General features: G+C 46.6%; 5 protein-coding genes across 5 annotated transcripts; 2 read left to right on the forward strand and 3 right to left on the reverse strand.

Annotated features, from left to right (window-relative positions):
* Positions 1-20: 20 nt before the first annotated feature.
* Positions 21-797, forward strand: TRIVIDRAFT_67189 (uncharacterized protein; the record flags this gene model as incomplete). The annotated part of the gene is made up of 1 exon (XM_014096695.1): positions 21-797. One exon carries the CDS (start codon positions 21-23, stop codon positions 795-797), a length of 777 nt encoding a protein of 258 aa, XP_013952170.1.
* Positions 798-1,557: 760 nt separating this feature from the next.
* On the reverse strand, positions 1,558-6,110 carry TRIVIDRAFT_132302 (uncharacterized protein; the record flags this gene model as incomplete). The annotated part of the gene is made up of 5 exons (XM_014096696.1): positions 1,558-1,832; positions 2,166-2,473; positions 2,750-3,609; positions 3,760-5,703; positions 5,766-6,110. Coding segments are annotated over 5 exons (3,732 nt in total), but the record flags the coding sequence as incomplete, so codon positions are not given.
* Positions 6,111-7,464: 1,354 nt separating this feature from the next.
* TRIVIDRAFT_226094 (uncharacterized protein) lies at positions 7,465-9,495 on the reverse strand (the record flags this gene model as incomplete). The annotated part of the gene is made up of 5 exons (XM_014096697.1): positions 7,465-7,766; positions 7,879-8,130; positions 8,199-8,339; positions 8,441-8,504; positions 9,280-9,495. The coding sequence occupies 5 exons, from the start codon at positions 9,493-9,495 to the stop codon at positions 7,465-7,467; spliced, it is 975 nt and encodes a 324-aa protein (XP_013952172.1).
* Positions 9,496-9,817: 322 nt separating this feature from the next.
* TRIVIDRAFT_67191 (uncharacterized protein) lies at positions 9,818-12,409 on the forward strand (the record flags this gene model as incomplete). The annotated part of the gene is made up of 2 exons (XM_014096698.1): positions 9,818-10,114; positions 10,178-12,409. 2 exons carry the CDS (start codon positions 9,818-9,820, stop codon positions 12,407-12,409), a joined length of 2,529 nt encoding a protein of 842 aa, XP_013952173.1.
* Positions 12,410-12,495: 86 nt separating this feature from the next.
* On the reverse strand, positions 12,496-15,835 carry TRIVIDRAFT_172892 (uncharacterized protein; the record flags this gene model as incomplete). The annotated part of the gene is made up of 1 exon (XM_014096699.1): positions 12,496-15,835. One exon carries the CDS (start codon positions 15,833-15,835, stop codon positions 13,484-13,486), a length of 2,352 nt encoding a protein of 783 aa, XP_013952174.1.
* Between the last annotated feature and the right edge of the window lie 1,018 nt (positions 15,836-16,853).

Raw genomic sequence — 16,853 nt, forward strand, 5'->3', positions numbered from 1 at the left:
CTTGCTTTGAACTTACCGACATGTCATCTGCGACTATGGAAATCTGCGAGCGGGGTGAATTAATGGATGAGAGTTTTTCTTTCCATCACATGGAATACATTCTCAAACAAAACTCGGGAGAGTACTTCTACGCCAAACTCAACAGACGCATGCCCCTCGATGCCGCAATAGACGTGGACACACTGGATCCCATCCGGATTCCTACCGAACATATTTGCCCGCAGTTTGCCCCTGGGCTCACTCGCGCCCCAGAGCCACTTCCGAAAGGTTGCTATGTGAAGCGGGCGAGTCTCCTGGGTTACGGGACCAACGTAAGCGGGGACGACATTTCTAGGACGGTCTTGGGAGAGGCCAGAATTTGCGAAACTCTACGCAAGAATCCGCATCCAAACATTGCCAAGTATCATGGATGTATAGAGGTTGATGGCAGGATTCACGGTCTTTGCTTAGACCGATACGTCATGACTCTACAAGATCGGGTAGAAACTGGGACACAGTTTGATGCAGACATCTGCTTTCAACGTATCAAGGACGGTATCCGCCACCTACACAACCTCGGACTCATTCACAACGACATCAATCCACGAAATATCATGATAGATGCAGATGACAATCCCGTCATCATCGATTTTGACTCATGCAAATGTGAGGGAGAAGAACTTGTTAAGGGCGGAACGATAGACTGGGAGATCGAGAATGCACGATATGCTACCCGCGAGAACGATTTCTTTAGCCTCTCTAAGCTACAAGAGTATTTGTTTGCCAGTGTGTCCGGTTTTGGGGTAGCGGCTGCATGATACTCGGTACATTGGAAGGAATTGAGGTCTATGTTACTGCATTAATAATATTAAAAAAAAAAGAACAATAAACCACTGCGCTACATGTCTATTAAAAAATTCATCAAGAAGACTTTCCGGAGAATGGATCAAATTGTCAGGATCCCGAGAGCAGAACACGGGGGTGATATTGCTAAAGGACTGTGAGTAATCCACACGTTCAATATATGTTGCTCTCTGTAGGTCGACTGACTCAGTTGTTCAATCTCAACTCAAGCCCAAAAGTGCCTTTTCCATACCTGACAAAGCATCTCCTAAAAGACTATTGAGGTGAATAGCTTAAGAGGCTACTTGTTATAGCACTTATCGAGATAAAGTAAACATGGAAAGGTTGGCCCCCAAAGCTGACCGTGAGATAATTAGGGTTATAAATGTTGCTAGTCTAAAGCACCCAAAGTTCGCTTATCCAGCATGCCTGTGAATATATTAAGTCTAAGCGTCGTATAAACGCGGAGGAATGATCTTTTATTACTGCTATTCGATTAAATACACATATCTTTAAGTTTAAATCACTACGTTCTGCTAGCATCAATAGATTTCTTTAGTATTTGGTATTATGGTTACTTATTGGGTAGTATGCTATCATGGCTACCTGTTAGGTAGCATGCTAAGATAGAGATGCGCAAGGAGGTGCGCCAGAAAAGCGAATTATGCAGGGATTACCTGTACTGGGGTTTGCCATGACAATACAATTGCGGGATATTGCGATTGATGTAGTTGTTCGATAGTCGGGTGGTAGCCATATAATGTTTTTTCCGTTCCAAGTTATCCATGATCTGTCGAGACTTACGCCATAGCCTTCGGCGATGGAGTCATATGCTACTGCTACTGTCTTAGAACTGGACAAATTTTTCGCTGCCTGAGCAATGAGACTGTCCAGAGCTACGCGACCAAGTTGCGTGAGAATATGTGTACATGTATATGGCGACTCCATGTCAAAAGAAGGATCGAAGTATCGGCAACAAATAGGTAGCCTACAGGTAGTTTTTTCCGTTCCTTTCAGAATCCACATCCCATGGCGGGCACGCTCTGTAAAGACCACTCTGCTACCATTGTTGGATATTGTAATTGACTCATGGTCATTTGCCCCGAAGTGACATGTGTTGCAATAGGTAGTACCATGGTATATTTCAATATCAGTCTTTGTCGCCCATAGCTCCTCGCCAGTTTTCGCATTCCATATAGTAAAAGTGTAAGGCGTAGATTCTGAGGCGTTGTGAACATACTTTGCAGACGTAAGATACTCTGTAGAAACAAGATACTCTGCATTTTGGGAAAGGGCGAGAAGATGTATATTTTTTAGCCCTCTCTCCTGATGAGCCATGGAACGAGAGGTGGCTTCAGCTGTGGTTAGATTCCAGAGCAAGATCTCATCTCCCTCCTTCGATTCCGATGCGAAAAATCTTCCGTCAAAAGAAAATGCTATTCCGGTCATCCGACCACTGACTGGAGAGGTGGGAAGCGTATGTATCGGACTACCAGAGGCAATGTCCCACCTTTGCAAGCCTTCTACTTCTGAGTACGTGTAAATGGACTTTGAATCTCTAGAAAACCCCAATCCACAAATATGGCGGGTATTGACCCCCTCGAGCGTCTGAACCAGGCTACCGGTTGTTGTGTCCCAGATTGCGAGGTATCTACCAGCAATTGCCACGAGTTCGAAATTGACCGAGAATATGATCAATGTTGGTGAAAACTGGGTTTGACGCGATAAAGGCTTATCATAGACGTTGAAATCCCAGTATGAATGTTCAGTAACATCATATATTTCGATATTGTCGGAGAACGCCACAGCTAATGCTTTTGAGTCGTCCGACCACGCCATTCCTGATATTTCTCTGGGACCAATACGCAACTCATATTGCTTCAGACCAGTGGCTACTTCCCACACACGAACAATTTGCTGAGACCACCCGTTGTTGCCCTTGTGATACCCAGTCTCAGCAATGAGCCTAGAGTCTTTGGAGAACTCAACAAATTCCACTTCCCCTGGATGCTCTGTGTTGAAGGTCAGGATCCTTTCTTCTGTCTCCAAACTCCAAATCTCAAATTCTTGCCCAACAGAAAAAGCTATCAACTTGGAATCGCCCGAAAAACTGGGAACTCTTCGAATCTTGCCATCATGGTTAAGAACTTTTAATTTCTCGTTGCCTGTGGGCATTTCCCAGATGCGTGTATAGTGCTCCGTTGAAACAGACAAGAACCTGGAATTATTTGACCAGTTCAATAAGTTCATTGAACCGGCCTCACCAGTATGTGGTAGCTCCAGCTTAGTCTGTTCGACAACGTGGTATATCTGAACTCCGCTGTCATCATCCATCCCATAATACCTGCACGATGCTATGAACTTCCCGTCGTTGGAAACAGCGTAATTTCGATCATCGACAAAGTCACAAATGCCGACATTCTGTATCACGGTGCCGGAATTCACATTCCAGCGATAAAATCGATCCCATGAAAGTGTCAGCACGCAATTCGAATCGCTCGAAAATACTGCATGATGAACAACTTTTGGGTGGCTGAGTGTGTGAACCATCTTCCCTGTAGCCATATCCCAAATTTCGACATTTTTAGAGGAAGAATGCAGTACCAAGAGATTTGTACCGCTGGAACATATTGCCTCTGGGCCTCCGTTCTCGATTGTCAGTAGGCGAGGACTCCAGTTGCTCTCCTTTACTGACTTGGATACGTGCTTTATCCAAGAGAGTTCGCCGATAAAATGCGTTCGCACCAAACTTTGAGTAGGGCTGAACAGAAGTGCGGATGAATATATCTGCATCGGAGTATTTCCTAAACAGTGGGCATGGCATTGCATGAATCGTGTCGCATCATATATGAATTTTCGAAGTTCATCAGTTGCGGAGCGTTGCTACTGTAGTTAGTGACATATAATTCTTTGTAAGATATGGAATACTTGTCTCACCTTCAAAAACTCACAAAGCCTTTGGACATGCGTTATGTTGGTTGATATATTTCGTGTTAAGGCAAGCGCTTCAAGCCAGTGGAGAAAGTGCTTCTTCAAGAAGCGTAAGATTTCTTCCTCATCAACAAGACTGTCCAGGAGACTCTGATCGTCTGTACTGCTGTATATTTCAACCAAATGGGCAACCCAATTAATGCAAGAATATAGAAAATGGTCCAGAGGATTGGGACTCTGTGGGCGAATATCCTCGGCGAGGATCCCAGGATTCTCCAGTCCATAGATATCCTCTCGTAGTGTATTCTCCATGGCGCTCAACGAATTTGAAACCATATTATACCGAATTCCATTCATTCCATGCGGGGAAATGATAGCTTGCGAGGAGAGATCGCTGACTAGATACTCCTTTGCAGATTGATGTATAAAGTAAATGTGGTTCTCTCGGACCGTTAAAAATGAACCACAATCCTTTATTAACCTGTTCAACTGAGGCAGGTTCTTCAGATTACCCCGGAACCCTGCAAGAGTTGAGAGCTCGTTAAGGTGGAGGGGCCGGTACGCCAATGTTGCGATAGCCAGTACAGTTCGACATAGACCGGGGCCTTTCCCTTTCAATTGAGAAATTCTCTCAAGCATAATTGTGTACAGATTAGTTAGATCCTCGGGCATCTCATCTAGTATTGCCATCACATCAAAAGTGTCATCGTAATAAGCATCGCTTTCGGAATTCAGTCGTTCAAAGACAATTGCAACCCAGAGAAATGTGCCGTTAGCTTTCTCTCGCATCTGACGGCAAACTCCCTCTTTTAATTCATCATCTTGCTTTAGGAAGGGTATTTGTGATGCCTTGTGGGAGATGTATGCATTTACTGCCGTTACGACGAGTGCAGCATTGACTTCGAGGCTGAGATTCATCCCCTCAATTAATTCTTGTTCAATTTCAGGCCAGTTGCGGCTGGATACTGCCCACTTGGCGCTCAATGACACTGAAACAGTTCGAATAAGACGTAAGAGCTCCACGCGACCTGTAGTACACTCATCAAGGGCATCGATAATGATATATACTGGTGGCAACTCCTTGTCCCTCAACATATTGTTGAAAATTTCTGACAATATGTACCAGGAATTTCCCTCATCAAACAGGGCTTTTCCAGCGGTATCATATGACTTTCTGATGTAGGATATCAGAGAAGGGTGCTGGTCGGCCAACAGCCATATAAGACCGCGTAGGACTGCTATGTGATTATTGATGCTGGGTATTGTGGCCTGGCAGAAAAAGAAAGTGACTAGACTCGAACCTGATTGTTGCATCAATTCTTGGGCAAGACCACAGAGAAGCATTGTTTTCCCTTTACCAGGATCGCCTCTGAGCCAGAGCAAACGGTTATCATCGTTATCACGCCAAGTCTGGAATTGCGGATTTTCAAGGATCCAGCGGTATGATTCTTGCAATAAACCTCCTTTGGTGTTTTCAATGCGTCTCATGTCAGCACGAGGATCCGTGATTCGTATATCTCTAAGGCACTGTTGATCCTCTTGAGTCCTTTGATGCCTTGCTTGTGCCTTGGTGTGATGGGCTATAACTCTAAGATGTGACTCCGATTCAAGGCTCAGGAATGCTTTGACTTTCTTGCGAAGAGAAGTGTCGTCTGCTCGAATAGACTGCAGACTTCCATTCCAGTCGTCTAGCTCTACGAGGTCTCGTAGGAAAATGAAACCCCGATGCCTGTAATAGTTACAGATACTTCTCATCTGAAATCGCAGAAGCTTTTTGTAAAAGTCGATAAATGCCATTCGCAGCTCACTTTGGACCCCAGTGAAAGAAGGATCTTTTGAGTTGTCGTCAAAAAGTAATACAGCTTGCTCCCAATACCACTTTATCGTGATTCCAATATATTCAATGCCCGTGTGATTAGCTTCGGTTTGCGATATCGGGTTGGCCAAGATCTGTTCACGAGAATTAGCATTTTAATGCTTCTTGCCGGCGGTTGTGCGTGGCATTGCCTTACTGAGAGGGAAACACAGACTAGAGCCCAAGGAAGAGCAGCTTGTGGCATGTCCTTGATTGCATCGCTCACTAATTTTTTGGTAGTGTTGACGACTTGCATAACTGTGCCCATGTCGTTCTTGATATTCGCCTCTCGGAATGTTTTGCTCAAACCCTCATTGATTAACTTGTGCATCTGGTCTCTTCTCACCAGAACGCTTTCATTGTCGATGGTATTCTCCACATTCGCGGGCTCCAGAGACACAGAGCTCGAATTCAGCTTTAAAGACAAGATCTTCTCATATGCTCGTACCAATTTTGGTTCATCGGCTTTCAGTGTATCATAAGCGCTGTTCCAGATGCTCTCGGATGGGGTGATGGGAGCTTTCGCCACTGGTACTTCAGGCTCTACGGCCGCTGATTTCACGTTGCCATTCGGAGTGGAGGAGGCCTGGACTTTGCCGCCAGAGGTGCTTGCAACGGAGCCCTTTCCCGAGGATTTGCGCCTATCGCGCCAATCTCTTAGTGCTTTACGCATAGATAATAGAGATCCTACTGTGGTAATCCTTGTTAGGTGCGATTGAGTTTAGAAAAATAGAATTCGATATCAGAATATGAGGACGAGATGAAGATGCACACAAGGCAGCCAAGCATGATGCGGAGTAGTATTAAGCGCTGGGCTTCGGCCAATAACAACCTGCATTGAATGTGTCTCGAATAGAGCAGCCCGGTGGAACAAATTATACACATGTTGGCCAAATATGCAGGCCGGCAAGGTTGCTGGCATGGGTATGGAGCAGGGGTTTAAACGGAATTCAGAGTACATTGTACATGTACATTTAGAGGCCGCATCTACGACCCGAATATCCATTTGGTAAGATCTGGGCTGCATCTTTGGTCCTAGACAGGCTATTGATCAGTTCTTCGGGAGTCGCAAATGCAGTAGAGATGGAATATGCAATTTGGTTGTGGCAAAGATTATTGTAAAAGCACACAGTGTGAGCCTTCACGAAGAGTAGGCTTTTAAATGGCCTCCATAGGTGAGAGTATTGCTGCACCCGCTGTAAGCGCTGGATACATGTATATGATGCACAAACATTAACAGTTTAAAAGGCCAACAATGGCCTCATTACACAAGGTGTGCCAAGGAAAGATAATCTCCGTTAAGCTCGGAGATGAATACAGGCTTTGTTGTGCGACTGGCTTCTTGACCGTTACCGCTCCTCTCTTCCTTATCATTGTGTGTGCGACTGATATGACAATCATCACCATCGTGTAAGCGCAAACAAGGGAGAAGTTTAGGAGAAATCGAGAAACGATGAAGTCCTAATTTTAGGATATGATGCGATTAGGGCACTATATAGCATGGAGGCGTGTAGTAGCAGATGAATACGGGCTCAAATCTTTAGGTATATTCATGCATTATTCCGCCATGATAATTTACCCTTCCTGTCGACCATAAGCCTAATAAATAACTCCTATCATGTATAATGATCCCATTTCTCTAAGATAACTATAGAAATAGCGCTTTAGAATCGCATGAAACTTAAAAAAAATTAAATCCGGCGACAATTATTTTTTTTATTTCAATTCGAATGAGCTTACCGTGTGGTATCTATATTCTACATGCAGTGCTTTACAATCCAATAGTATCATCTACGGGACTGGATAATATGAGATAATATGATGTTAACGAACCAGCGTTATGTAGAGAAAAGCTATTATGCAGTTTGCGCATTCGAGTCTCCGCCCCTTTCGAGACCCAAACCCTCATGTTCATTTATCCAGTCTATATTTTCAGTAAATTCCTCAAATGTCCGCTTCAAATGATCAACACGTTGGGCCAGAGGCGCCTTGCCGTAATCTTCCTTATTGAAGTCACAAAAATCCAGGCCAAACATCATCAAGTAGTAGTCCCACATGTCCTTATAAGGACCGGCTCTCGCAGCGACGATGAATTGACACACTAGGAATGCTACGACCCTGTTCAATGCTTCCCTAAAGCTGTCGAAGTCCACCTTGCCTGCACATCTGGTCAGCCACGCATCCCCAGAATAAAGTTGCATTAGGATTCGATGTTCACCTAGTCTTGCGGATTCGATCTCTAGACGTTTTATGATCCCACGACCTTTTACCCGTATAAGCCGCGGTAATACTGCCGATCAGAACGACAGCCCCCAATCCCCAACCAGTGAGAGTCCAAATGCCACCCACACTGACGCTACTACAACAACCAATGCCATGGCCGACGGATCTAGTCTCAGAGTGTTTCTTTATTACATCGCCCAGGATCCCAGTCTGATTCAAATTCGTGATCAAGCGCCGCACGGCATCCGCTTCTACCAAGTCCAAACAAATGTCGGACATGTTTATAGCATTGCCGTTGCCTTATCTAGGTCAGCATCCAGGATCTAAGTCTTTGCCAGCGACAGCTCCGACCGAAAATCAAGCTTACATGTAGTTACCTTGACTTTCAGAGTTCCTATTTCCCGGTTCGACGACTTCAGCTTCTCGATTAAAGTTTGGGTCGTATTTTTAAACTCGGAATCGCTCTTTGCAGTGCCCGTTGTGGCAGCCCCTTCTATAGTCACAGACACTGTCACGAGCCAGTCAAATATCTGGCGTGCCGCAGAAATTTTTTTTTGAAAGAGAATAATTGACTTAATGTCCTGTAAACTGTTGGGGGTCACAACTTACTCTTCTTTTTGCGCATCCTGAGAGCCTGGCCTACCTCGTGGTGCAGCTCTATTTGCTTGAGGAACTGATTGTCATATGTCAGCGGTTCTGGGCTTATTCTTCAATCTTGGGGCTACTAAATGGAGGTTCCAGAACTAGGGTTTTCACTGTAAGACAAATGCATCTGAAAATGAAGATATCTTTGAGCGCAATCATATATTATTCCACTGTGATCCTTGGGATTCACACACTACGTTTTGGTTCATCTGCGTCACGATGTTCACTGTTATGACTCAACCTCGATCAAACTACATAGGTATTTTCGGAATAGCATTTATCTAGAAACCTACTATTAAGCATCCTGTGTCTTAAATTTGAAGCTACTACATAAGTAGTGATGATAGCAGATATTCGATAAATCTATGGTAATAGTAGAAAGTAGCGATGGTAGTGGCAGTAGCGGGTATCTGAGGAACCCTGTATCTACCTAAATACACATATATTTCATCTGCGCCTTGTTACAGTATTTAAACTCGTCGCAGTAGTTGGGATGCTGGTTAGCCAACTTGGGGCGCTGAATATGTATTAGCCCTTCCCCCAATCTATATGTAACAACCATGCAATCAGCGCTGACTGTAGACAGAGGACGGATGGCGCTGCGAAGGATTATTCGGTTACAGGATTTGTGCTTACATGCATGCACTCTACAGGTTATATTTGGTATTATTGGCCAGAGCCCAGCATCACTCCGCATCCAGACCAACTCTTAGTCGCCTTCATCATGTCTTCATGGGGAAATCCAACCCCGCCATTCCATCTCCAAAAGAATATCTCTCCAATTCTACGATTCAAAATATCACCCCAAAGTCAATTTTGAAAATTTGGTAGACCCTGGGAAAATTCAACGACAAGCAAGGATCCTCGAGGGAAAGCTCCGTTGCAGGTATCTCCAGCCAGGGGACCGCCTGGATTTTGATCAAAGACATGAACTCGCCGACCGCAGATCCCAGGAGGGAAAATGTCACAACAATCCAAGATGAGATGCCCGAGGACCTAACTCTTCTCTCCACGGTCATGCTTGGGCGGATTTCTCAACTGAACGGGAAATGCCCTGAGCTATGTCGTCGAACTATACTAGCCATTGCAACATTGGCATATCGGCCCCTGCATCTTAATGAACTCTTAACTATAGCAGAGTTTCAGGATGATCTAAAGGCTCAAATAAAAGAGTTAATAAAGGATTGCGGATTGTTTTTAGCTGTTCGGGACGACAAGGTGTATTTAATACACTCATCGGCAAAGGAATATCTAGCCAGCGACAGTTTATCACGATCTATCCTTTTCCCACATGGAACAGGGAGAATTCACTATGACATAGTTTCAAATTCATTAACAGCTATGGAACACACACTACGAGAGAATATATACAGTCTAGAACATCCGATTCTTATCGATGATATTCACCCGCCAAATTCCAACCCTCTGGATCATATTCTCTATTCCTGCAGCAATTGGGTCACTCATTTGTGTGAAATATATGGCACCACAGACAATCAATTTTCCCTAAGTGGCCTCGAGAAGAAAATCTTGTCCTTCTTGAAGAATCACTTTCTCCACTGGCTTGAGGCGCTGAGTTTAACGCGGAATCTTTCGAGTACCATTGGTCATGTTAAACAACTTCATAAATTGCTAAAGGTGTGTCTACAGTAGTAATCCTTCTCTTTTTGTCTCACAAGTATATAAAATTAACTGTAGCAGAAACGTTCTGTAAAAGACGAGCTTCAAGAGTTCATTTATGATGCTAGCCGATTCATGCAATATCACGCCGAGATTATGAAGAGTGCCCCGATGCAAATATATGCATCTGCACTTCTGTTCAGCCCTACGAAAAGTTTAGTACGGACTCAGTTCAAGGGCACGCTTTCCTCTTGGATAACATCCACTCCTGCACAAGAGAACCATTGGAGTCCGCTTCTGCAGACAATCGAGGCCGATTGGCCAAGAGTTGCTTCCAGTGGCACGAATCTCTTGATTTTACGTTCCAAAACAAAAAATGTTGAAATTAGGGATATGATTTCAGGACAGCGAGTCCAAGAACTCGAGCACGCAGAAGAGGTTATGCGAGCGGTATTTTCCGATTCGAAGCATGCGCTGACAGTCACACGGAATCGGATTCAAATATGGAACTTGGATTCAAATGCCGTGATCCACGAAGTCTGTGGGCCGGATTCTGGATACGGCTTGGTTTCAAATGATGGAAAGTTGACTGCTTGGAAGACACACCAAGGCGTTCAAGTGTGCGACGTGGCCAACGATATGAGTTTAACAAAAACCGACCAGTCCATAATGCCGGCGAAGTGGTCAAATAACTCCAGGTTCTTGGCAGTCGGGAGTCATACAATGGAAGTATTTGAGGTGGCTGACGGTACATTGGAAAGGAAGATGTCGATATTTGATAATTATTACGAACCAGAAGAAAATGGCTACTACTGTTTCAGCTTCTCACACGACTCTAAGCTTATAGCGACTCGTCATGCTCAGCGAAAAGGCATCGAAATTTGGGACTTGGCTACAGAAGAAAAGACTCAGACTATCGAGCACGGCGATTTATGGAAGGTCAAGGTTGTGGAATTTTCGAAAGACTCTAGGCTCATTGCAGTGGGCTATGGTGAGGCCCAAGATTCTCAACCTCAATGCCTTGTTCGCGTGTGGGATGTAGCCACTGGCCAGAGGCAACATGAACTGCACTGGCACCAGGGCCGCAGTTTCATCGGACTGGCGTGGTCCGAGGATGCAAAAAACCTGGTTGTCGCGTTCCAGCACGGCAGCGTTGAAATCTATGATCTAACTGAATATACTGATTGGGAATTCGACACTGATTCTAAAGCCCCTCCCAACGAAATCACGTTTTCAACAGACTTCAACCTCGTCTCAGCAGTCAGCCTCGGGTCGTGCATCCGAATATGGGATGCGAAAACTGGCCGCAAGATGAGTACGCTCCAGAAACCTCGTAAAGGCGGCCCCCCAGAATGGGATTTTCACAACGCGCGATTCTCTCGAGATTCCAAATACGTCCATCTTTACGACGTTTTCGAGCTTAACTTTGGAGTGTGGGATATTGCCTCTGGTAGTGTAACTTCACTTTCTCATACAATCCCAAGAGAAATCCTAATGCAGAGAGCATGGTCCGCTGACGGAAGATATATTGCATCCTGGCCCGGGACCTACGAAGTAGGAGCATATGAGGTGACGGTATGGAATGCCACCGCGGATAAAATAACTCTGCATTCGACATTCCATCACGAGAGAGGGGGTGTATCTCGTCTGGCATTTTCTAACAATGCAGAGTATCTTGTCACATTGTCTAAGCAAAATAGTGTTACGGTATACCGCTTATCGACAGGCGAGGAAGTATGGATGGATAAGGCTCCAGATTGGGTAGCAGCTTGGGCAGATGAAAATGAAGAGGACCGATGTGGAACTTGTGAATCTGACCGTTTCTACTTTGAAACATATAGTTATTCTCCGTCAATTGCGGTCTCTGACGATAGTCAGAAGGTGCTTTTCACGGAACCTCAGCGTCACAGATTGTGGATAGTGTCAAATGGGGGACCAAAGGTAAAGTTGCAGATATGCTGTCGATTTTTCCTGCCCTCTTTTGACATCGAGTCGCCGTATATTCTCACGCAACATGGGCGCATAAACCTTGACAATTTCATCGCCCAGGCAGAGAAATTCATCGGTTCCGAAATTGCTTACGACTACCAACACATGACTGAAGGATATGGTATTAGTTCTGATCAGGCATGGTTAACTTGGAATGGGAAAAACATTCTATGGTTGCCACCTGACTATCGGCCGGCACTTGAGAGAGCCATATCCCGCAACTGCATTGCTATGGGAGCCGAGAGTTCACATCAAGTCAACATCTTCAGCTTCACTGGCCCCCCCTCCTTTTTAACCCAAGGCACTATGCTGGAGCAAATCTAGCAAAAGGAAGAAGAGGAAGAAGAGGAAGAAGAGAAAAAACCGACATTATGAAGAGGAAATGGAAAGAAATAGGGACTCAAATCTTTAATCGCAATGATGTATTTTTCCACCGTGATACTTCATCGTTCTCAACTGCCATATGCTCAACAAAGTGGCATCCTATATATACAAATCACTCCGTCAAAATGACTACCAAAAATCGCAATTAAAAAATGGCAAGATTTTGATCAATAGTATCAACCTGCCCTGCAGAATGAAGCCTCTATAAGTTTTTGTTTTCCCAGTAAGTTTTTTTTCAATCTGTTGTATTTTAAATCGTCCAACGGTTCAAATTGAAAGCTCAATTCCACCTCCCTACTTGAGGGACAGATTGTATAAATATCACAACCAGCCTACCAACAAAAAGTAGTCGAGAAGCAGATATCAGCCATCATGCAAAAGAACCGTCCCATTTCGTTTGTAAATGCTCATCATTTTTTGGTCCCGGATACCCAAGCTTCCGGGACGACGCAGCCTCCCCCCGAAACACAAGACGAGCTGCGAAAGAGTCGGGAAAATAGACCCCTTCGGCAGAGTGGGTATCAAATCTGGTATATGTGCCTGTAAAAAAGTACTTGGGAATAAGAAAAAACAAAACGCAGCAGCCCAACGCCGGTCATAGTTCGTCAAAGGTTGTAATGTACAACGAGACGTCTGCCAAGAAGCAAAAGGTCCAAAGGTGGTTCGATGTGCAATATCAGATGCCGATGATTCCGAAGTCGAAGAGATCCCCATTTTAGCAGTATATTTTTGGTTTCGTTTTGTATAGATTTTTCAGCTTTTTTAAATGTTGTTTTAATCGTTTTTCGGTCATCATGTAAGGAGTGAAAATAAATAAGAGAGTGACTCGGGTCAGTTATAAGGTGGTACAAAGGAAAGTCATCAACGGTGCACCATGGCGGTTCCAGATAAAGACTGGAACCATCAAACGGTACTCCTCTTTTGCTTTTCTGTTTTTTGCGTTTTTTTCTCTCTCATTTGGATTCGGGGAACTCTTTCGACTGTTGGAATCATTAGCATCACAAAAGCATCAACTTACACGCCATTAGGCCTCTCTTGGCTCCTCCTCTTGCCATCCATAGATGCTCGTGGGTGTATGTCCAACAGCTTCGCGCTTCCAGCGCTGAAGTTGCGGGCATGGCCAGGATCCATTCGCACGCTTGTGGCGCGCTCTAGGTCGACCTTCTCGTCAATGCTCGGGGTAATTGGAGAAATGGGTGAAATGGGAGCTTCGAAATCTTCCTCGTCTCCCGAGTCGATGTTAAGCAAGCCTTCGCGGCTGCGAATGGTATCGCGGTTGTTTGCGTGTGAGACAAACTGCGGTTGAGCTCCAACAGCCCCCCACCGGACCTCGCCTTCTTCCATGAGCTCTTCTCCATCGCTGCTCGGACGACCCTCGCCCGACAGACGAGTGTTGAATGTTAGAGCCGTTGGATCGGGGCTCAGGCGTGACATGTAGTCGTCTTCGGTAATCTCAAGATCATCGCGTGCGCTGTTGGCAGGAGAATCTGCCCTGGCTTCTCGGTCTTGTTGTCGGGATCGAATCCTATCACGAATAGATGACATCCGTTGGCTCCTTTGGCTACCGACTCTTCCTGAGAGCCACGAGCCTTCTGAGTCGACAGATGCCAGGGACATGGAAAGATGGGGCTCAGCTGAGTGGCTGCCGTACATCTTTTCTCTCGACGCACGTCCTTGGGAAATGTCAATGGAACGATGGCCGGAAGTTGGGGTATCGTCTCGCAAAATGGGGTGATGGATAGTTATCGGTTCTGAACCAGCGGCAGATCTGTATTCGGAAACGCTTGGGCGCGAGGCATCTGCTTCGGGAGATTGAAGGCGGGATCCAGGGGGTGATAGCGGCAGTTCTGGTAGATCTTCTCGGAAGCGGGATTTCATTCGCTTCGGTGGGCCTGAGCCTGGCTTGGATGATAGATAGTTGCCGGAAAATGACGACCCGGGTGACTCAAGGCTTCTCGCTTTCGCTTGCGCCACATGGGCAGCCATGGACATTTCTTCGCGCGAGGTGTTTGAGAACGAAGACGGACCGCCCGAGTTGCGGCGACTTCTCCCCCATCTAAGCAAGGTAGAGAACGATATGCGGTTAGTCTTGCTGCTGGTCTCAGATCCCTTCCGTGTCGTGACATCATCGTCCATTGCCAAAGATGTCTTTTCCTTGTCAGAATCAAAGTTTGACCCAGATGTCGACGTCTTGGGTAACATGTTGCCCTCAAGCCGAATAACAGCAGGTAATACGGTGGGAAGACGCTCATCTGACATTCGAGGAATCTGAGGAAATCTCTCGGGAGCTTGGGTAGGTTCAGGTTCACGAGGTGCCGTATCTACCCTGTGGAATGTCCCTAGGGGCTCCGCCTGGAAGCCCTTGGGAGGCTTCTGGGAATACTCCTCGACATCAGACATTGGCTCTGGAGAAACCCGTTGCTTGGAGGATGTCACTACGGTTGACGGGGGATCGATGCCGAGACCAAGTTCTCGGCCCATGACACCACGCTCGAGATTCTCGGGAGACGGAGTCCCCCTCTCCCTGGCGGTTTCTTCCTCTTTCTTTTGCTTTTCAGCCTTTCGTGCTAATCTCCTCTCCGCTCTGTCTCGCTCATGCTGCTTGTTTCGTTCCCGTCTCCTGGCATCCCTTTCCATGAGCTCACGCAATTCGCCGGCATCGAAATCGTCGGCCAGCTCATCAATGCGCTTATGCGCCCTGACCGTCTCCTCGTCGAGGGCAGCGAGCCTCTTTTTCTGAGAGCCCGATCGTGCAAGCCCAGAAGCACGGGACGGGAGCAGTCGAGCGCTTCCTTGATATCTTAACGTTGGTCTGGGTGCGAGAGAATCTAAGGCAGTTACTCGATAAGACGAATAATTGGAATCGGAGGACAGGCGGGATTCAACTGAGATGGGGAGAGGTAGCGAGGCGTCAGATGTAGGGCTGTCCCAAGGTGCCCTGGCAGGTGGCCTGGCCGGCAAGGTCTTTGCTCGCTTATTATCACGTTTTGTACTTCGAGTAGTGGCAAACGTATCGGTAGTTGCTCGTGCCGGTGGAAAGGCACTCATGGCTTTGATCTCTGCCTCCCGGTTGTGGTCATGTCTCTTTCGCTTGCTGCTCTTCCTCCTCGAAGGTTGGTTTCCGCTTCGTTTGTGGTGCAGGGTTGGTACCCGGTTCTGCCAAATGGGATTGGGCGCATTCGTATTTTCTTCTGCCGGCTCTTGGGCTCGATCGACCTGGATTGCGTCCTGACGATCAGGCGAGAAGCTGAATCTCGGCGCATCGCGGCTAGGCCTGACGGCGGCTGACTTTGCTACATTGCGAGCAGAAGGGATTTCTGTCGCAGCGCGCTTGTCGCCTCTATTGCGAAAAGGCCACATAGCCATTGTGGTGGTTGCTTCACCTCGAGGGTGGAAAGCCCTCTTGGTTTACTTGCGAGTCGTCTTGGTGTGGGTGTGCTGAATCGATATGGCTAGATCAAGTGAAGCGTGAAGCAGCATCATGGTCGTTTAAGGCTTTTGAACCGGCAGACACGCATAAAGCACAAAGGGGTCCAGATGCGAAACACATGCCACGAGGCGCGTCGACAGGATCAGGCGGTTGCAATTTGTGAAGCGGACAGGCCGGGGTTTGTTTGTGCCTTTGGAGGAAGTGGAATTGGAATGAATCCTAGTCCCGCCTCAGCGCGGCATGTGAGAGGCCTCAAATCCAGGCGAGTACTCCGTAGAGCAGCACGACAAAAAGAAAGCTGGAGGAAAAGGAAGGGAGAAAAACGAGGGTCAGTAAGAAAAACGATTGGTGATTCTAGAATGCAGAGAGGATGCAATGTCAGACTATCGTTTGGACTTGGCCAGCATCGTGCAGAAAAAGAATCAAAGGGCCCTCCGAGAAAAAGAAAAGATCAAATGTGAAGTGGTAGGGTTCAAGTGGGAAAACAGGGAGGCGGCAGCGACGTAATTTAGCGGATAGAGGGTGCAGCGATAGGCACTTGCAGAGGGGCGCTGTGGGCGCTGATCCGGCCGCTAGAGAGGGGCCTGGTAGAGGGGCCTGGTAGAGGGACCCGGCCTGCCTGGTAGAGGTACATGGCGCTATTCTTGTAGCGCTACCTGGTGGCGCTGTGCTGCTGCAGTCGCTGCCAAGGTACGGGGCACTTGAGCACTTGAAGTGGCACCAGGTGCCCTGTGCGCTGGAGCTGCCGGGGCCAGTTTTAGCGCCAACGGGCCTGCGTGGGAGAATTTTCGGAGTCGAGGGCGTTAGTCCCAGTTGGGCAAGTCGGCAGAGGGTGCTAGTACAAGTGCATACATAAGAATAGATCAATCAAATGCTGCAACTTCTTGTCGTTTCTTTGCTGGGGCTAAATGTGTTTTGGGCATTGATTTGATTCATTCTGTGGCATCCATCCGT

Source organism: Trichoderma virens, assembly GCF_000170995.1.
Source record: "Trichoderma virens Gv29-8 chromosome Unknown TRIVIscaffold_87, whole genome shotgun sequence".
Taxonomy (NCBI): Eukaryota; Fungi; Ascomycota; class Sordariomycetes; order Hypocreales; family Hypocreaceae; genus Trichoderma; species Trichoderma virens.